Here is a 21,540-nt window from a genome sequence, read left to right on the forward strand (position 1 = left end):
TGTCATCAATATCCTCTAACGGGAGTCCAAGGAAACTTGCTGTTTCAACAGGGGAGGACCATAATGAGAGGGGTGTTAGAGGCGTTGGTTCCACATTACAATGGAAGAGATGGTTGGTGTCATGCATCGTATTTCTTCGTAGCGCTTGCGGAGATGAGACCTTAAGCCCCTGGGAAGCGGGGCCTCTGTGTATTTAACAGAACTTTCCTTCTCTCCTTTATGGGAAATATTCCCGCATCACTGTGCAGATGATGTTCCGGCGACATAAAAAGAAATACCTTGGCAGTTCTGAGTGCGGTGTTTTCCAATGCCTGCAGTTATCTCCAGTGTGTTTAAGCTTTGCATGGTGCAAGGAGAGGCGTAGCCAATTGATTGATAGTGTATTTGTCTTTGCCCCGAATGCTACCAGCGTGTGACTTGAGGATTCGGGTACGGTTCTGAAATTTAGGTACAATTGCGACTGGTAATAGTAATTCACTTAACTAGTATTAACTTCACTTTATTAAACAATTAAATATTAACTTTTACAAAGGTTATATGCGGGTTGAAAATTGTATTAATATTCCGAATAGCTTTAGCGAAAATTTACTGCGCGGCGGTGTACAACTGTACTAGTCGAGATCAAAAATCTAATACAATAGGCAAAGCATTTCTTGTTAGTCACGGACATGTCAAGGTTACGGACATATCATAAATGGAAATGGCAATTACAGTGTTGTAGACTTGTGCGTTAACCCTTTATGTTGCGATACTTACATTAACTTTAAAATGTTGTAACGAATTTAGGGAATATTCCGCTTATTTGAACCTTTCTGCTAACGTTCGAATCGCTGAGCTGGCGAATGAATAACTCAAATATTCTGTGTTGCAAAATGGTGTTTATTAGACTACTTTGGGAGTAGTACAATTATACTGGACTTCGCAACTAATGCGTGTTTAAATCAAACTGATTAGTCATCCCTCAGCGTGCGCAGCTTTTATACTCTCTGTTGCCTCATCCGCATATTTCTCCGAAGGTCTAGACGTTTCACCTTCTAGAATTGTTGTATCTTCTGCTTGGTAATTTTAGTTGTATGCATGTGTATGTGTGAGTAAGAACTTCGGCTGATGACTACATGTGTGTGTGCATGAGTTATCTCTTCATTTCGAGCTGCTGGTTATGTGTGTGCATGTACTTCTCCTCGCCTGCCATGTATGTGTGTAAATGATTAAATTGATGTGTTCATGTGGCAGCTCGCTTAATGTTTTTGTTGTTATGCTAAAATTCGCCACACTGCCCTCTACCTAAGTCGGATCGTCCCTATCATTTTCAGATCTAAACGCTGCCAGCCTTTCCAAATGAACCACTTTCATTTTGTTTCGTGGTTTGCCAATGGTTTGTATGCGGTAAACTACATCGTTGATCCGTTTTCCAACTTTCTCTGGGCCTTCCCAATTACACATCAATTTCGGGGACAAACCTTTTCTGGTTGTGGGTTGTATAGCAGCACCAAATCTCCTTACCGAAAACCTTCCGAATTAAGTGCTTTATCGTATCTGGCTTTCATCTTGTCACTCATAATCTTGGTTCGTTGTCTTACAAGATCGTGTATTTCCCTCATCTCTTCCTCCAAGACCCCAGTGGATTTCTTGGCATTTCCTTCCGCATCGGCATTTCTTCCAAACTTCAAATCAGCTGGCAGTCGAAGGTCATTGCCAAAAATTACCTTTGCGGGGGGTTTGCCCGTTGTTTCATGCACTGCCTATCGGTAAGCCATCAAGAATAATGATATGTGTGTATCCCACTCTTTATGGAACTTGTGCACTACTTTCCATAAGTGCTCCTCCAAGGTTCTATTGAAACGTTCCTCCATACCATCGGACTGAGGATGCAATGCAGTTGTCCAACTTTTTCGAATGCCCAATTTCTTACACATTTCTTGGAACACAGCTGATTCAAAATTTCTCCCTTGGTCAGAATGTAACTCCATTGGTACACCATACCTTGCAACCCAATTGTTTATAAACACTTCTGCTACTATTTCCGCTTCTTGATCTCGGATTGGGTATACCTCTGGCCATTTGCTGAAATAATCCATAACCACCAGTACATATTTGTTTCCGCGGTTGCTAGCAGGAAATGGACCTGCGACATCCATAGCGATCCTTTGAAATGGTGCACCTGTGTTATATTGTTTCATCTGACCATGACTCAGTGACCGACTGACGGCAACCGACCCAATAGAATCTCTGCTTAATTTTCTCGAGCGTCTTCGTGATTTCCAGATGACCTCCACTTGGACCATTATGTATCACGTTGAGAATGTCAGGAATAATTTTGCTGGGAACAACTATCAGTTTCCTCTTACATTGACTATCTTCACTCTCCCATACTCGATACAAGCAACTGGATATCAACTCTAAACTGTTACACTGTGCCCAATATGACTTCGTAATAGCACTCTCTGCTGACATCTCCTCTCTATTTGGTCTTTCGTTTCGTTCGAACCCTTGTGACAGATATGTATCTTCTAGCTGACACTTCCTTAGCTGGTGCTTGTCCCATTCATCCGTATACGTTATAGTCATTAGCCGGACATCTATAATGTCTGCTTTAGCCCCAGCCTTTGAACAGTGTTTGCATTCCAAACTACATGGTCTTCGTGACATTGCATCAGCATTTCCATGGGTACTACCTTTTCGATGCTCAATGGAAAAGTCATAGCTTTGTAGTCACTCGATCCACGGTGCCAATTGACCTTCTGGATTACGGAGCTACAGGAGCCATTTCAAAGCTGCGTGATCTGTCACGACGCGGAATCATTGCCCGTAGAGGTACTTGTGAAAATGTTTAATGCACTCTACCAATGCCAACAGCTCCCTCCGTGTAACGCAATAGTTCTTCTCTGGTTTTCCAATTGATCGGCTGTAATACGCAACTACCTTCTCCTGTTCAACGACCGTTTGTAATAAAACATAGCATATCCGCTTGCATCTGTATCTAGAATAAACGTTGCTCCTGGAATCGGATATGCTAACATTGGTGCAGTGCACAAACGCTCTTTCGATGTTTGGAAAGCCTTCTTGCTCCTTCCATTCAAAAGCTTTATTTTTTCTTGTAAGCTCGTGGAGGCTATGGGCTACGCTGGCAAAGTTTGGTACAAACCGGCGGTAATATGTACACAGACCAAGGAAACTTTTTAATTCATGCAAGTTCTGTGGCCTTGGCCAATCCTTTACAGCTTCTATCTTTTCATTCGTAGTGCAGATGCCCTCTGTCGTTACCTTGTGACCCAAATAATTTACTTCCTTTTTAAACAGCGAATACTTTTTGGGACTTAGTCTCAGACTAGCGCCAGCTATTCTCTGGAAAACTTGCTCTGAGTTCTTAAGATGATCATCAAAGTTCTTGCCCAATACGATGATGTCGTCCAGGTACATCAAGCATGTTTTCCAATGTACTCCTTTCAATACCTGATCCATGAGTCTCTCAAAAGTAGTTTGTGCATTACAAAGTCCAAAAGGCATCACTGTAAATTGCCAAAGACCATCACCGACACTGAAGGCTGTTTTCTCTTTGGTTCCTCCTTCATCTCCACTTGCCAGTAGCCGCTTTTCAAGTCCAGTGTGGAAAACCATTTCGTACCAGATATCGAGTCCAGAGTATCGTCAATTCTTGGCAATGGGTAGCTATCCTTTTTCGTAACGTCGTTCAACTTGCGGTAGTCCACGCAAAACCTCATTTTTCCATCCTGGTTCAATGACGCCACTGTCGCTCATTTCTTGTACGATTTGACTCACAACTTCCCGCTTCGCCAGTGGAACACTACGAGGAGCTTGACGGATCGGCCTCGCATCTCCAGTGTCAATTTGATGTTTCACAACGTTGGTGCGGCCTGGTTTGGAACCTTCTTGGTCAAATATGTTTGCGTATTTTAGGAGCAATTGTTTTGCTTTCTTTTGATAGTCTCCCTCCGTCCATGCCGTGATGTAATTTGAAAGATTAATCTTGCTAGTTGAAACGTGTTCCTGGAGCTGTTCACAGTTAATTACTACTTCAGCGTCTTGGCATCTTCCCAATATAGCTCCTTTCGTTAGTTTGAGTGGTGACTTGAACTCATTGAGTTTTTTTGTTTTTTTTTTTTTTGTTTTTTTAGAACTCCCACTTCCATGAAGGCCTACCCACTAAAACCTAACCTCCCACGGCCCGCGCAAATCCCCGTACCTGGGACCGCGTTTAGCATTACTTCCGGTACGGGTGCGCGCTACGTGAGCTCTATGGCTACTCTCACGCTAATGGGCTAGGCATCCGTCTTCTCGTTTACTGATAAGTATATGCCTCACATATGTGCTGACCGTATCACATCTGTCTCTTCCACAGGTCATGTTATTGATGACACTGCCCGGGGATAGGTCGCCAAGTACCTTTTCTACCCTCCTTCGCTGATCGGAGAAGTGCCTGCATTCGAAGAAGGTGTGGCGTACATCGTCTATTTTCCCACAGTACAGGCAGCTCGGGTTATCAACCTTACCCATTATGTGTAGGTATTTGCGGAAGTAGCCGTGTCCCGTTAGAAACTGGGTCAGGTAAAAGTCTACCTCTCCGTATGGTCGCTTCAACCATGGATTCAGTTCAGGGATTAGTTCCCTAGTCCACTTTCCTACGATGCTGTTGCTCCACTGATCTTGCCAGCGTCGGATCGATTCTTCTCGCTCCTGCATGGCAACAGCAGCTCTACGTGCTTGCGATCCGTAGTCGTATACTGCTTTTCTTTCCTCAACGAGAAAATATTTATTTATTTCTTTATTTATTTATTTATTTGAGTCTTTAAATTTACAAATTTTTACAGACTAGCATAATATTAAGAGTAGAAAGATCTTAAATTACTAATTAGGGTTACATACGAAGAAGTGCAGTCAACACCTGAAGAACTGAAAAACAAATTGAGATCCCCACAAGCCCTCGCAAAAGGCGCGTTTACCGCATAGTTGGTCCTTGCAAAACTAATTTTAAAGGTCTCAAAGTGCCGCAAGTTTCTGCAGCGAACATTGAACTGAATTTTATCCAGGAGCGATGGACAATCAACAGCTCCAGAAATTAAGCCAATGATAAACGAGCACGATAAGATGGTTCGTCTATTTACAAGCGTACTCAGTTCAATTAAAAGACATCTCGATTCATATGACGGCAAAGGATCAGAAAAATTCAAAGAACGGAGAGCAAAACGTAAAAAAACTTTTTGAACTCTCTCGATACGATTAGAGGGACTAGTATGGTATGGTCTCCAAATTATAGCAGCATACTCCAGTCTCGATCTGACAAAAGAGCAATAAAGAGACTTGAGGGTGTGAGGGTTAGTGAAAGCTGAACAATTTCTACGAATGAACGCTAGCATGGCATAAGACCGAGTAATAACGTAGTTAACTTTGGTTAGCGAAACCAAATTTCGCGTCAAAAAATACACCCAAGTCTTTAATTTCCTCAACGGATTCCAGGGCACAGCTCGCAATACTATATGAAGTCCGTAGAACATTAGCCGATTTAGAAAAAGTCACGGGAAAACACTTTTTGATGTTAAGAGTAAGACGATTTAAACAACACCAGTTTTCAACATTGAGGAGGTCCGATTGCAGCCTTTCAGAGTCACAAGAACTCTTTATGGTGGCGAAAATTTTCAAATCGTCTGCACACAACAAGTATTCCGGTGGGACGTGGCGTTGTCTATTTCAACAACGCATTGTCTATGTGAAAGATACGACGCAATCCACTTCAAAAATGTGGAATGAAAACCCAAAGCCATAAGCTTAGCCAAGAGTATCTGGTGCGAAACCTTGTCGAAAGCCTTTGAAAAGTCAGTGTATATTGTATCAACTTGCAATCTATTATGAAAAGCGGACAAGCAGTATTCAGAAAAAATAGATAAGTTAGTAACAGTGGACCGTTTTGAAACAAATCCGTGCTGATTATTCGAAATTAGGCCCTTTACTGCAAAGTATATTTTATCATTTACTATAATCTCAAAAAGTTTGGAAACACATGAGAGCTTCGAAATAGGTCTGTAATTACGAACATCATTTTTGTTACCACTCTTGAATATCGGAGAAATTGAAGTTAGCTTCCAGTCATCCACAAATGTCCCAGTGGCCAGAGAGTTGTTGAAGATAATTGAAAGAGGATCAGCCAAACACAAGCAGTTTTTCAACAATATGACAGAAAGACCATCTGAGTCCGTCTTAGTAGACAGCTTAAGCTTCCCAATACCATTAACCACATCCGTAACGGAAACACGCAAAGATCCAAAATTGAGCGCAACTCCGCATGGAAGGCAAACTCGAGTGGACGCGAGTGTCTGGTTCAAAATTAGAACAAAAAAAATTGGCAAATAGATTCGCAGCATCAACTGCATTGATTGCAGATTTGTCGTTGAAAAACACATTACTAGGGACAGATGAGCAGGCCTTTTTTGACTTTATGAAACGCCAAAACGACTTTGAGTTCGACATTATATTACTCTCAAAGCTCAGAACATAATTTCTGTACAAAAACCTATTCAAGCACTTGAATGCCTTTAAATCGTTTTGAAATTTTGAGTAGTGCGCCGAATCTCCAGTTCTTTTATACTGTTTTAAAGATTTGCACTTAACATTCCTCAGATGTTTTAGCCTCTTAGTATGCCAGGGCGTCTTATATGTTTTTTTCCTATATATTGGGATATGCTTCAAGCACAACTCATGAACCTTATTTTTGAAAATATGACAGCTTCAGATGATACCGTGCGGTAAGCCGAAGATATTCGCAGCGCCCCTCTGCGTTGGACCGAGGTGAGGGCGACTCGGTTCTTCCGGTATTTTATTGCGTTCGCCTAGATGTCTGCACCATATAAGAGTATAGAATCCGAGGCTAATGCAGGCAACTTCTTGTGCATGGCTTTGGGCCACCTGTGTTTGCCATTAACCTACTCAACTGCGCTATTGTGCGCGCAGCTCTTTCGCAGGCCCCTCTTCTGTGATCCGAGAAGTTGAGTTTGCTGTCTAACATCACTCCCAGATATTTCCTTGAAGCGAGTGTTTCTATTGGCTGGTCCCCAACCATCATGTTCCTGGTAGTGGGAATACGTCTCTTTGTGCAGATGACGATCTCCGTTTTTGCTGTTGCTAACTGGAGACCGTGCTCAGCCATCCACCTATTTACATTACGGATGACCTGGTTTAATTTTAGCTGTGCCAGCTCGTATCTTCGTGCTGTTATCACAGCTGCCACGTCGTCTGCAAAGGCAACGAGGAAGGTGCTTTCTGACATGTCTAATCGAAGAAGATTGTCGTAAGTTATATTCCAGAGATCGGGACCTAGTACCGAACCCTGGGCTGCTCCACCTGTTATTTTTACCTTTTTTTGACCGTGAGTGGTTTCATATATTAAATACCTCTCTCTTAAGTAGTCCCTTAAAATTTCTAACAAATATTGCGGTACTTTGAAAGTGCTTTCTAGTGCCTCAAGCATGTCCTCCCACCTAGCTGAGTTAAAAGCGTTTTTGACATCCAGCGTGACCAGCAACACTATAGGTTTTGCTCTGGCTTTCTTGACTGGCTTTCTTGACTGCGTCTATAACTTCTGCTATGGCATCGATTGTGGAGTGCCCCCACCGAAAACCATGCTGTCTGGGAGACAGTCCTCAGCCGTCCTGTAACGCTCTGGTGAGGCGCTGCTTCAGGAGACTATCCATCAATTTCCCTGCTGTGTCCAACATGCATAGGGGATGGTAGTATGATGGAGAGTTGGGATCTCCTTTCCCTTTTGGAATGAGAACCAGCCGTGATGTCTTCCATATGGTGGGGAACGTTCTTTCTTAGAGACATTTGTTGTACATGTGCAACATAAGTTCTGGGCAGTTATTTGCAGCTAATTGCCTCCGCGGGTATTCCGTCGGGCCCAGGTGCTTTCCTAGGTTTCATATTTCGCACGGCAGTTTTAAGCTCTTCTTCTTGGAATGGTTCCACGTTGCGGTCTTCATGGGTAACGTACCCGTTCTCCCTAGGCAGTTGGGTGGGAAACAGGCCGTCCACAATGTTCCTTATTTGGTTCTCGTCCATCAGCTGGTTTGGCGAACGGAACTTCTTCAATACTATCTTATATCCCTGCCCCAGGGGTCTCGATCCACTTCCTCGCAAAGCGCTTTCCAGCACGTAAGCTTGCTTTGCTTAATGGCAGCACTAAGAGCTTTCTTCCCTCCTTTGTACGCTTCCGACTTTTCTAGATCCTCAGGCCTGCCGCGCGCGCGAGTTGCTAGCCTTCGCATCCTGTAGCATATTTTCCGCAGCTCCGCGACTTCGCTGTTCCACCAGTATACCTGCTTTTTACCCCTCCACACTCCCCTCCGTGGCATAGAGAGATTGCAAGCGTGGCGAAGACAGCTCATTGTCTTTTCAGCCGTATCTTCCGTCGCACTGGAGTTGTTGATTATCCGTCGGTCATCCCCCAGTACTGATGCGGAGAACGTGGCAGAGTCGACTTTGGATGTGTCCCATGCTATTGTTCTACGTGGCCCCCACTCCGTTGGAAGGACCAGGTGGAAAACGATTTGAACTCCCTTAGTGTGACCAATTGGCGCCGGTTGGCGGAGCGAAGCAGCGACTGGCGCGCCTTGTTGGACGGCCATAACCGTTTAGACGGTTAAGCGCCAATTAAGTAAGTAAGTAAGCAGGTGTTGACTGACTGGGATTGTCGCGCAGCTGTGTTTTCGCCGCCTGTGTCCTTTCCGCCGATTCGATGCTTTGTGTTGGCATTACCGACAAGGTCGCTTTAGCGGGGGTTGTTAAAACCGGCGATCCCAGCACTTTAGTGCTCTTCTTGAACACCGCTTCATCGCCCCTTTCTTTCTAGCTTTCTCTACTTTTACCTGCGTTTGTTGTTTTTATTTTGTTGTTCATTTGCTTTATTGGGTCTCCGTTTCAAGCCGCTATCTCCGCACGATGTGCAGTCGCCGTCTTCAATTCCCGTGGTTATCTTTGCAAAAGCAGGGAGGCCACGCGTGGGTTGACACAGGTCCTTATGGGAGTCTGTGTACAGAGCCAGAATACAGCGTTAGTCAGGAGTCGTCTCAACTGAGCCTGCACCACCAACTTAATGACGACGTGCTTCGAACGTACTTGAAGACCTGCGAAGGTTTTAACGAGAGGGAGACGGTGCCGATATTAACCTACCAGCCGTTTCGGCAAGGTGTCACCCTTGCTTATTAAGGTAGTAGCCTATCGTCATTGCCAGCCCGTAGCAATCATTTCATAATCATATTTCCAGTTCTGGTCAACAGGATCTTACTGGTCTCGATCCTGTGGATGCTTGATGGGGTATTTTAGGGCGGCATCCTATCGCCCTTCCACCGGAACTTTGGGATGTGTTGCCCTTAGAGCAACACAATCCCATTTTTCCACTGGATCGCTCGTTTTGGTTCGCCCTGAGTACTTAATTCACTCAGTACCTCCCGTCTTGTGGGAAGCGTTCCTCTATCCACCACCTGAGGAGGCGCCCGGTAGGGGACCGATGCCCCCCGCGGGACATTCGGTGTTGATTTGTTTGCTGCTTCGACAACCCACAATCTCCATCAACCTTTGCCCAGACGGCTGCTTCTGATTTTGGTGGTATTTGCTGACTCTCTTCCCCCAGCACTCGTTTACTGCTGAAGCCTCTCGTAGCCGAAATTTAGTGGCACATCCATGTTCTTATATCGCATCGTCTTGCTTTGCATATCGATCATGATGCCTTGGTCGATTAAGAAGTCCACTCCAATTATGATTTCATCAACAATCTCTGCCACTATAAAATTGTGTAGTACCGTGACGTTCCCAATTGCTACTTCACATGCTACTTCTCCAATTACCTGGGTGTCCTCTCCCGTGGCTGTACGTAATCTTGCTCCAAGCAATGGTCTTATCTTCTTGTTGACTATGTCTGATCGAATGAGATGCACCCGTATCTACAGTCAGTAAACGTTCCTTTCCATCCACATGTCCTCCGACAGTAATATTGCTTGATCTTCTTCCAATTTGTGAGATAGAGATAATGGGGCATTCAATTTCGGGAGGCAGCTGTCGCCTCTTGCGGCTGACTCGCTTTAGTTTAACGATTGAGTAGATTTGGAGATTTGCTCATCTCCTTCAGCTCTGCGTTTACGGCCACCCACATTGTTGGAACTATTAGGGTTGGTACTGCAATAACATGCAATGTGCCCTGGCTTTCCACACTTAAAGCATTTGACGGCACCATGGTTTTTCTGCTGCGTTCCTTTTAATGCTTCCAAAATTGTGTCTACCCAGTCTGGCCTTTCCACTGCCACGCGATGAGCTTTGCATGCGTGCTTACTCAAAAGTGACGCTGTTTCCTGAGTCAGTGCATGGGATACCATTTCAGCAAATGTTAGCTTTGGGTTGCGTATGTAGCTCGCTGCGTTTCCACGTCCCCTATGCCATTTATAAAACTCTGGATTTTTACCCTTCCGGTGTATTCCACGGGGCGTCCGCACTTGCCAAATGAAAAAATTCCCAAAGTTCGTTAAAATATGCATAAGTGAACTCAACACAGGTCATTGTCGAACGTCATTCAGAGTATTTTTGGTGTACTACAGTCGGTAACGTAACGCTATCCACGTGGATGCCGACATTTGCTTAGCCAACGTTCTAAGTAAGGTCGCTCACGACTTGGTTGCTGAGGACTTGAAATCCCGAAGTCTTGACTTATTCCAATGAGGTTGGATCGTGATCCAGATCTGGGTGGCTTATCACAAGTAGAGGTTTACGCCGATCACTTTATCGGCGGCCGCGGCGTAGGCTCTTATATATACCGGCGGTGGCGGCGAGCCGGCGTACGCCGTCGTTTTTTCTTTAAAGAACTTGATTTTTCTATTTAAAATAATAACATTTAGGAAAGGTCTTTTTTATATGTATTTAATAAAATCGGCGTTTTGCCTATTTCGGAGAGATCCAGGGTTTTTGCCTCAAAATTTCGCGGATCCCTCAAATAATTTCAGTAGCTCCCTGTGGAGGGATTGTCCTTCGGTCACTTACTCCAGGGAGGATTCAAACCTTATCCCGGTCTTAGGGACTGGTACTGCTGCGTCTGCCGAATAAATACTTAAATTGGTCATACTTTTGTCTGTATGTCTCGAGCAAAGCGTAGTTTCACCCAAGGGGATGTTCTGGGCTAACTCCTAATACTCGTCGACACGATTACTTTAAATCATTTGCGGCTCCTTGCTGGACACGCACAAAGGGGACTTACGGTTGCTTTTAATGGTCTATTAATAGTCAAGACTCTCGTGGCACAGTTTTAACGATTAGCATCAATGCTGGCCTATTGCTGATCGCGCCAAAGGTCATCTCCAGTTTTTTCGGCTAGTTTTAAGACCACCAGTCCCTACCATGCCTCCTGGCCCTCAACTCAAAGTGTCGCTCAGAAGACTCATATTTTTGTCGCGCTATGCGACCAAGCTACACCGGAAAATCACCTTGAAACGTTAGGGAGTAACTATTCGGTCAAGGACACCGTCCTCGAAATCATAATCATGTTTAAGATGACATCATTGCGTAACTCATGGGTGAAAACCGTATAATTCTCGGCGCATCTACATCACTTAAACTGAATAAAATGTTTAAAATGTATTCCAAAATTTGCAGACGTTTGTGTTCGAAACATTAATTAAATAGTCTTCGTTACGATCCAAGTAAAACACATTTTCGCGTAGGCACCTTCGGCCACGCTTATAAAAAAACCCCTTAGCCGATCCAACACCGGCTTCGCGAACCACGGTATTTCTGAGTAGAACAATTTTCGCGTAAGCAGCCTTTTGTCGCGCTTGTAAAAAACAAGCCTTAGCCGATCCAACACCCGCTTCTCGAACCACAGTATTTCTTAGTAGAACACCTTTCGTCTAAAGCGTCTAAAATCAGACGAATTTTCGCAGTGAAGACGAACTAAGTGCACCATAAAATAATAATAGGTGCAGGACCCCTAAAACCTTATTATTGCTGCTGTTAATTTGTGAAAATGTGGCAGCACAGGTTTGCAATATCATAAATAAAATATATAAATTTGCATGTTAGTGCAAAAGCGCGATTTATTTAATAATACTTATATTAAAAAACAATGGAAAAATTAAATGTTAAATATACAAAAATGCAGTTTAAGCAAAGAGGATAAATATTGTAACGAATTTGCTGCAAATCCTCTTATTTGCCCTTTTGCTAGGTTCAGATCGCTAAACTGTTGAATAAATAACTCCAATATTGAATAATGGAAAAATGGCCTTTATTAAAGTACTTCACAATAACACTCAAACTGTGCAACGAATAGCTTGCTTAATAACCAAACTGATTGATAGCTCAAATGAAACTCTACATTCAAAATAATACTGCTCTTGCTCGCTAGATAGCGTCTTAGTCGAAACTGTTTGACAACTCAAATCAAACTGAATTCCAGCGCCTCTACATCTGCGGCCTTTTATACTCTCTGGTTTCCTCGTTCGCATCTTCTAGAATCTACTAGCATTGTCCATGAGCTCTCAAACTTCTCAGCTATAACTAAAATTGCACGATTTTATAGCTTCTCTCATAACCCATGCTTGTATGTGTGAGCGACACTTCCACAATTATAATTGCCTACATTTAGGAGCATCTCACATAAGATGTCTGCATATGGTTGTGCCTTGCTTCTCAGCTGCGTGTACCTACATATGTGTAGACATAATGATTGATTCGTTTATGTAGATACAAGTGACTGTCTGCTTTATTGTTGTTGTGACTTTATTTACTTAGTATCAGACTAGGGATGTGAGTATCACTTAGTGTCACTCATAGTCGTCACACTGCCCTCCACCTAAGTCTGATCGGCCCGATCAGACAAATCTCCCGATCTAAACGCTGCCAGCATCTCCAATTGAACCAGTCTTCTACATCGAGGTTTCCCAATGGTGTGTATGCGGTAGATGGTGTCACTGATCTTCTTCACAACTTTGTACGGGCCTTCCCAACTGCACCGAAATTTGGATGGAACACCTTTCTGTCGGTGGTGGTTGTATAGCAGTACCAAATCTCCCCCTCGGAAACCTTCTGAATTATTTTCCTTGTCGTACCTGTGTTTTATCTTACTACTCATTATCCCGGATCGTTCCCTCGCACTCTGCTGCTGAGCCAATGAACTACTTCGTAGAGCTTGCGCTTGACGGATTGGTTTCGCATACTCAGCATCGTTCCCACGTTTCACAACAGTAGTGCGCTCCGGCTTGAAACTACCCTCGCATTCTTTCTCGGAAATTCTTTGCTTCGTTTTCCTGCGTCTTTTAGGTTTTGTCAATGCCGGTCTTTTTCTCGCAGGTACTATTAATTTGGCTTTATTTGGCCCATTCGATCCACCAACCTTTTCTTTTGACTTTCGTGGCCTTTGTCGAGTCTTCTCCACCATTACTCGATTACTACTGAACCCTTTCTCCAACTTGAAGTTAAGTGGTATATCCTGGTTCTCGTAACGCATCATCCTTCTCTGCATACATGTTACCTTCGCTTAACTCAGTAGGTATCCCATATATTCATACAGATGAGGTACTAAGGCATCTGGAAAGTCTGAAAATTTCCTACTCCAGTGGACCTGATGAAATACCAACTGTTGTGCTCAGAATTTGCGCTCAATTTCTTTGTCAACCCCTTACCTGCTTATTTAATGCCTCTTTGAGGCAAGGGATATTCCCTAAGAAGTGGAAGGAGTCGTTTATAATACCACTTTATAAAAGTGGGAGTAGATCTTGTGTCACAAACTATAGAGGAATAGCCAAACTTTGTGCTATTCCAAAACTATTTGAATCAGTTGTCACAAATCAACTGGCTTTTGCAGTATCTTCGGCAGTGGACCTGTCTCAACATGGCTTTTGCAGGGGTAAGTCCACTGTGTCTAACTTGCTGGAGTTCACAACCCTCGTATCCAATAACTTAAGGACGAACTGCGAAGTTGATGTCATTTACACTGATTTCAGTAAGGCGTTTGACAAAGTTTCCCATTCCTTACTCCTACTAAAACTCGATCGATTGGGTTTTCCATCACGGCTTCTCTCTTGGGTCTCTTCGTACTTGGTAGGTAGAAAGCAAACCGTTGTGTTTAACAATTGTTTGTCTGAATTCATCAATGTATCTTCTGGAGTTCCACAGGGCAGTCACCTTGGTCCAGTGTTGTTTCTGCTCTTCATTAATGACCTCCCAAATGTTTTGAAGCGCTGCATACCGCTGATGTACGCTGACGACGTCAAACTGGTTATGCCCATTCGCTCACCTGAAGATAGGGCACTTCTTCAATTGGATCTGAATAATCTGGTTGAGTGGTGTGACGTGAACGTCATGTCACTAAATTTACCGAAGTGCAAGTTTATGTGTTTTACGAGGAAATCTTTTAAAACCTATCAGTACATGATAGGCGATTATATCATTAAGCAAGTCACAAACTTTACTGATCTTGGCGTTATAATGGACCCTAAACTGGACTTCAAATTACATATCGAATCGTGTGTGAATAGGGCTAGAGGCACTTTGGCTTTCGTAAAAAGGTGGTCAAAGGAATTCAATGACCCCTATGTCACTAAAACTCTTTTTTATCGTTAGTAAGACCTATATTGGAATATGCTTCCATTATCTGGAACCCGCGTTATCAGGTTCATAGCGACAAATTGGAATCGGTCCAGAAGCAGTTTTTGCTCTTTGCTTTAAATCATTTGCCCTGGGATCCATCAAGGAACATACCGCCCTATTGCAGCCGGTTAAAACTTTTACAGCTGCCTTCACTACAGAGCCGTAGGGAGATGCTTGGCGTTTTATTTATGGTAAAACTATTAAGGGGGATGATAAACAGTCCATTTTAGGCCCTCTCGGTATTTCCAACCGCTATATTTAAATACATGTAGATCGAATTTTCAAATGCATGAACCTCTTCGTTGTCTGTGTCAAGATTTCAATAATCACTGCAATAGTATTGATACTTGCGACACACTTTACAGTATAAAAAAATATATACTCACTGCCTTGAACTCATAACTGTTTCAAAATCACATGTTAAACTAAATCGGTTACCTGCTCCAGTTACTTTGGGCGGGTGGCTTGGAATCACGTCCTTTCCAACTTCCCACACATCGCAGCCCTACTCATTGTGTGTTAAATATACATCAGCTGCTCGAAATCACGTCCATTCCGACAGCACTAATAATCAATAGTTACTTTGGGCGGGTGGCTTGGAATCACGTCTTTTCCAACCTCCCACACATCACTGCCCTACTCATTGTGTGTTAATATACATCAGCTGCTGGAAATCACGTCCATTCCGACAGCACTAATAATCAATAGTTACTTTGGGCGGGTGGCTTGGAATCACGTCCTTTCCAACCTCCCACACATCGCAGCCCTTCTATTGTGTGTTAAACATACATCAGCTGCTCGAAATCACGTCCATTCCGACAGCACTGATAATCAATTCCGTTGCTCGGCATCACAGTCCATCCCGACAACTGATTCAATAATATATGTATATACATATTTTATAATATAATTTTGCTCACTATGTATACTTGTTAATTTTACACTGTAATCCGCATTTATGTTCATTCATTAATTCATATTTAGTCTGATTGATTGTAAAATTTGTAGACTAACAAATAAATAAATAAATAAATAAATAAATAAATAAATAAATATCGATCTTGATGTCATGGTCAACCAAGAAGTCCACTCCCAATATGACTTCTTCAACGATCTTCGCCACAACGAATTTGTGTAGAACCGTGACCTTTCCAATCAAGACTTCACATATCATTTCTCCCTGAACTTGGTTATACTCGCCAGTGTCCGTACGCAACCTTGCTCCAGGTAACGGTTTTACTCTCCTTTTGACCAAGTCAGATCGGATCAAGGAATGAGATGCGTCCGTATCTACAGTCAATACACGTTCTTTGCCATCCACATTCCCTCTGACGGTAAGACTGCTCGATTTTCTACCAATTTGCGACACAGATATCACAGGGCATTCAATAGCCGGGGCAAGTTTTCGTTCTTTACATTCGACACGCTCTTGCTCATTTCCGCCAGCTTTGCGTTTACGGCCACCCACATTGTTGGAACTATTAGGACCAAGATCGTAATGGCGTGCAATGTGACCTGGGTTGCCGCACTTTAAACATTTAATAACTCCGGCATTCTTCTGTTGAGGTCCCTTCAGTGCTTCCAAAATTGTGTCTACCCACTCTGGCCTTTCTACTTCCACACGGCGTGCTTTGAAAACTGGCTTACACAGAAGCGACGCTGTTTCTTGAGTCAGTGCATAGGATACCGTTTCAGCAAATGTTAGTTTTGGATTTGCATATGTAGCCCGCTTCGTTTCCACATCCCGTATGCCATTTATAAAGCTCTGAATCTTTACCCTTTCAGTGTACTCCACGGGTGCGTCCGCATTCGCTAAATGTGCTAGCCTTTCAATATCCGACGCAAACTCTTGCAATGTTTCACCAGGCCTCTGGAAGCGGTTCAGCAACTCCATTTGGTTTATCTGTTTTCTATGCTCGCTTCCATAACGTCTCTCGACAGCGGCCATCAGTGCTTCATAGCTGTTCTGTTCGTACTCTGGATTAGTCTGTAAGATTTCGGCAGCTGGTCCTTTCAATGCTACGAAGGGTGCAGCAACTTTATCTTCCGCATTCCAGTTGTTCACTGCCGCGGTCTTCTCAAACTGTAGCTTAAAGACCTGGAAAGGAACAGAACTGTCAAAGGATTTTGTTTTTACCTTTGGATTGCTTGCTGAAACAGTTGGGCGATTTAGTTGTAATTGCTCCATACGACCTTTTAAATCATCTACTTCTGCATGAAATTGGGCCATTTTTGCATCCTGCGCTTCCAGTTTTGATGATACCTGTTCCAAAATTTCTGCCGACATTTCAGATATACGTGCCTCTTGTGCTTCCAATTGAGATGCCATATATGTCTTTGGGTCTTCCAGTTGAGATGACACTTGCGACGTCATTTCTGAAATACGTGCCTCCTGTGATTCCAGTTGGGATGCCATATATGTCTTCTGCTCTTCCAGTTGGGAAGCCATATGTCTTCTGTTCTTCCAGCTGTGATGAAATTTGTGTTTCCTGTGCTTCAATCTTCGATGTTATTTCTGACGACATTTCTTTTACTGTCGATGTTTGTGCAGATATTGCAGCCAAAATCATGTTCGAGTCTGTGCTCGTAACTGTCTGCGATGTTTCTTCTTCATCAAGGGCATCAGTAGGTGTATTGTTTTAACCAAGTGGTTTGAGTAAAACAATACGTAGGGGACATCAGCCAAAATATAATTGATTCCAGGAGAAAGTACATAAAAATGGCGCCTATAGCGCTACTTGGGCCCGGCTCCATAGCCGGGCAGCACAGCAACCAACCCCACGAAAAGGTATAAAGACATTTATGCACATCTCACCCAAACAAAAAAAAAACTGCGATTACCCTAACCAAAAACATTATGCAAAGTAACGAGTGACGTCTATTATTATACCCTGCAAAAATCGTTGGATCATGTGGTCCACTGGAGTACTTACCATTGTACTCCACTGTAATGCAGCAATGGACCAACTCATATTTCTACACGAACATATTGTAAGCCGATCATTGTTCGTTTTTAACGATTGTAATCACTACACGATGTTTATTGGACTGTGGGTACTCCATGGATTACTCTGATGTAATGCGGAGCTGGAGTATATGGTCCCGTCCAAGGACATCGCAATGTTAATTGGACCATATTTTTTGTATGAATTGTGGTTAATTTTGGAGTACTCGGTTGGTCCATAGCGACTACTCCATACATGCATGTATGGAGTACTCGCGATTTTTGCAGGGTATTTATCCTCTTTGGTTTAAGTGGATCGTTGGCAAATTATATGGACATGTAAAGTGAAGTGGTGTAGAAAGTGAAAGTGGTATAGAAGTTTTGCAAAATTTGCAAGTTTTAACAACAAATAAGTTTGAGCACTTTAAAGTATATATATTTGTGATCGGAAGAGCTCCCTCTTTCTCTTGATATCAATTTCCACCCCGTACTCGGGGGTGTTAAATTTATCAATTTTAACTAGAGTTTAAACTCGCACTGAAAAAGAAGGTATAATGCGGCAGTTACTCACGAACGTACGTACCAAAAACGTGTCAGCTGACACGACCTATCTTATGAGTGTGCAATGTAAACGAAAACTCACCGACGTGCAACGCCCGTACGTACGTAGCCCGGATCGTAGAAATCAAAACAATTTTAATTTTTTCCGTAAGAACGTGTCAGCTGATCGCTCTCTCACTAGACAGAGTTGCCTAGTAAACTTTTGTGCGCTAATTTTTGACCGTTTGTAGTTTTATGCAAAAACACCTAATTAAAGTTTGAAAAATTGTGAAAATAATTCGAAATAATTATGTAAAAGTGCATATTATAAATATGTACTCTATTTATATTTATTTAATATTAATTCCAGCCTTTTACAACATCAAAAATTAAATTGGAAAAAGTCGATATTTCCATAGGCATGCATGCTAATTGGTCAATGGCAACAGTGCTTATCTGTAACAATGCACACACAAATATGTTATGTACATGTACACAGACGCACACATGAATTCCTACGGGCTTGAGGGTTCGGTCAAACGTGTTTCGTACGACAAACGTCCGTACGTACGGAACACGTCGGTGGGTAATTGCCGCTTAAGTGTTCGATGGAAGCGTTTATTTTCCATTGTATTTATAAAATATATTATATTTTAATTGCAAGACCAGCTCAACTCATTGCAGCACTGCACAATATTCATTTTTCAACTAGCGCAACAAATGAAACATGCGTTCTAATTGTATAAAAAAATTATTATTTATTATTGAATTTGTGTGAATTCCTGTTACAAGCTAGAGATGGTCCTTGCGCCTTCGATATTAACATTTTTAAGCAATAATTACTGATGCTATATTATCAGGAACCCCAGGTAAACTGTGTAAGATTTACCACACACGAAGAAAAAAGCATGTGCAATATTTGCAGACATGCGTAAATATCAAAATCCTTTTGATTTTAGCGCAGTTCTTTGCGCAAATAGCGCAACCAGTGCACACACCGGGCAAATCCTTGTGCAAATTGGTAATTGGCACAAGGATACTTGAGCCGTGTAATTGGCGTATAAGCTAAATTATCGGGAGTGTTCGCGTAGGGTATATAATTTTGGCATCATTTGAACAGCTGATAAATATTTGACGCACCAAAACAATTCCGCTGTCATTTACATTCGTTAATTTTTTGTTTCTGGTTGAAAATTATTTTTCCTAAACAAAGTCACCAGAAAACTGCAACGACAAAGAATTTACAAAACAGAAGCTTACGAATATCAACAAAAAAATCCACGATATGAAGACGGGTACGTTCCGTAATACCCAATGGGATCCCCTGTTACTCATCACACAAATAATCTCTATGCAATCATGCCTATACTTCACACTTGGTCTGCTAGTCTTCTTTGCTAACATATTAGCTGGCGACAACTATACATTGGATAATGTTTTTGAATATCATGTGAGTATAGCAAATATTTAACGGTATTTTATGTTGCCAATATGAATAAATTGCTTGCGTCAAAAGGAAATACACATTTCAAATGCAGGTGGTCGGCTTATAATTCTAGCATTTGTGCTAAACTCGTTCGTTGCTTCCTTGGCCCTTTGGTGTATTGTACGGCGTGCCAAATTGTGCTTAGATTTTAGGTGAGTGCAGTGAATTATGAATATTTTTGCACATTGAATATGAATTATAAATAAATATGTATACCCATACTTACCAGCTGCACATACCACATCCTACATTTGCTAATTTGTTGGTGGTATAATTCAAAGTTTCCCTCGAATATTAGTTGGTGGTTATTAAATGCAATAACAACGACTATAATGTGCATTGGAGGGGAGTTTTTATGTCTCAAATCGGAACTAAAAGAGATTCCAGTTGGATATGCGGCACTAAATCAAAAATCAAATGTTTAATGTACGATTCGTGCCGATTTGGATATTGTATATAACTATAACAATAGATAATATATTATCATTAAGTGCTGTATGTATATATAGGTTTTATAAGCCATTATTCTCGTAGATACAAATGAAAAACCAACTATCAATTTGAAAATCAGTCCTTTGACGGACACTAAGATGTTACCGAACGGGTTAAACTTATTTTAACCTGATTTCTATGTTCTACGATTGGTCCGATGGGTGATTTTGCAAAAATATCGGCGAAGTGCAGTGATCGTTTACGATTTACAAGCACGCAATATACCTATGCATGTGTGAAATAATCTTATATATTTATTTTAGACTAATAAAATCAAATGTTGACTTTATTTTATTCTTATCTTAATTCACCAACTACTACAACAGGACTATCTAAGCATTGTCATTCAACCGGGTCTAGGTTGTTTGTGTTGTGGTTGTTATTGTAGCTATTAGGACACTAGACGGTTTTGGGGAATTTTTATTATTTATTTAAAGTAGACACAAAACGGTGTAGTTGTTGTTTTAGCAATGTTTCGCCCCACCTAATAGCTGCGACTGATCACAAATTGTCATCAATATCCTCTAACGGGAGGCCAAGGACACTTGCTGTTTCGACAGGGGTGGACCATAATGAAAGGGGTGTTAGAGGCGTTGGTTCCACATTACAATTAAAGATATGGTTGGTGTAATGTGGGAACGCGTTGCAAGCGGGGCATACATTTTGTATGTCGGGGTTGATTCTGGATATGTAAGAGTTTAACCTGTTACAGTATCCAGAACGAAGTTAAGCCAGAGTGACTCGCGTTTCCCTGGGGAGTATGCGTTCCTCTTCCGCAAGTTTTGGGTACTGTTCCCTGAGTACTGGATTCACCGGGCAATTCCCGGCATAAAGGTCTGACGCCTGTTTGTGGAGTTCACCAAGGACCCGCTTGTGTTTTTTTTTGCTTCATACGGCTGAGTTCTCAGGTGCCGTATTTCCTCAAAATGCTTACGGAGATAACTCCTTAAGTCCCTAGGCGGTGCGGGCTCATCAATCAGATGTCTGTTGGGATGCCCAGGTTTCATTTCTCTCCCTGATGGGGAGTATTCTCGCCTCATTATGTAGATGGTGTATTGGGGACTTAAGAAGACGGCCCGTGGCGGTTCTGAGAGCAGTATTTTGGCAGGCCTGTAGCTTCTTCCAGTGGGTAGTTTTTAGGCTTGGCGACCATTTAGGGGACGCGTAGCACGCAAACGGCTGGCCAATTGCTTTGTATGTGGTAATGAGCGTTTCTTTGTCTTTTCCCCAAGTACTGCCAGCAAGGGATTTGAGGATTTTATTACGGCTCTGGATTTTCGGAACAATTGCGGCTGCGTGCTCACCAAAATGTAGATCCTGATGAAACGTCACACCCAAGATTTTGGGGTGTAAGACAGTCGGTAGCGTAGTGCCATCGACGTGGATGTTCAAAATGATCGACATTTGGGCGCTTCCCAAGGCCGTCGGTTCTATGTAC

General features: G+C 42.5%; 2 protein-coding genes across 2 annotated transcripts in view; one reads left to right on the top strand and one right to left on the bottom strand.

Annotated features, from left to right (window-relative positions):
* LOC137236929 (calaxin-like) overlaps window positions 1–20,280 on the bottom strand; it is a 35,973-nt gene extending 15,693 nt beyond the window's left edge. Inside the window, exon 1 of the transcript XR_010948715.1 lies at window positions 19,837–20,280. The gene's annotated coding sequence lies outside the window, so the exon portion shown is untranslated. The remainder of the gene's footprint in view (window positions 1–19,836) is intronic.
* On the top strand, window positions 19,262–20,391 carry Sys1 (Sys1 golgi trafficking protein). Its single transcript, XM_067760032.1, has 3 exons — window positions 19,262–19,574; window positions 19,641–19,762; window positions 19,840–20,391. Exons 1-3 carry the CDS (start codon window positions 19,410–19,412, stop codon window positions 20,033–20,035), a joined length of 483 nt encoding a protein of 160 aa, XP_067616133.1. The 5' UTR covers window positions 19,262–19,409; the 3' UTR covers window positions 20,036–20,391.
* Window positions 20,392–21,540: the final 1,149 nt, after the last annotated feature.

This window comes from Eurosta solidaginis, chromosome 1 (assembly GCF_040869045.1).
Source record: "Eurosta solidaginis isolate ZX-2024a chromosome 1, ASM4086904v1, whole genome shotgun sequence".
NCBI classification, from domain to species: Eukaryota; Metazoa; Arthropoda; class Insecta; order Diptera; family Tephritidae; genus Eurosta; species Eurosta solidaginis.

What these genes read in the sequence shown, in the direction of transcription:
- Sys1 (XM_067760032.1), top strand. Translation starts at nt 19,410, where the DNA reads ATGAAGACGGGTACGTTCCGTAATACCCAATGGGATCCCCTGTTACTC. An exon ending in ATAATGTTTTTGAATATCAT is followed by an intron (nt 19,575 to 19,640) that starts GTGAGTATAGCA and finishes TTGCGTCAAAAG; the next exon opens with GAAATACACATTTCAAATGC. An exon ending in AAATTGTGCTTAGATTTTAG is followed by an intron (nt 19,763 to 19,839) that starts GTGAGTGCAGTG and finishes CATACTTACCAG; the next exon opens with CTGCACATACCACATCCTAC.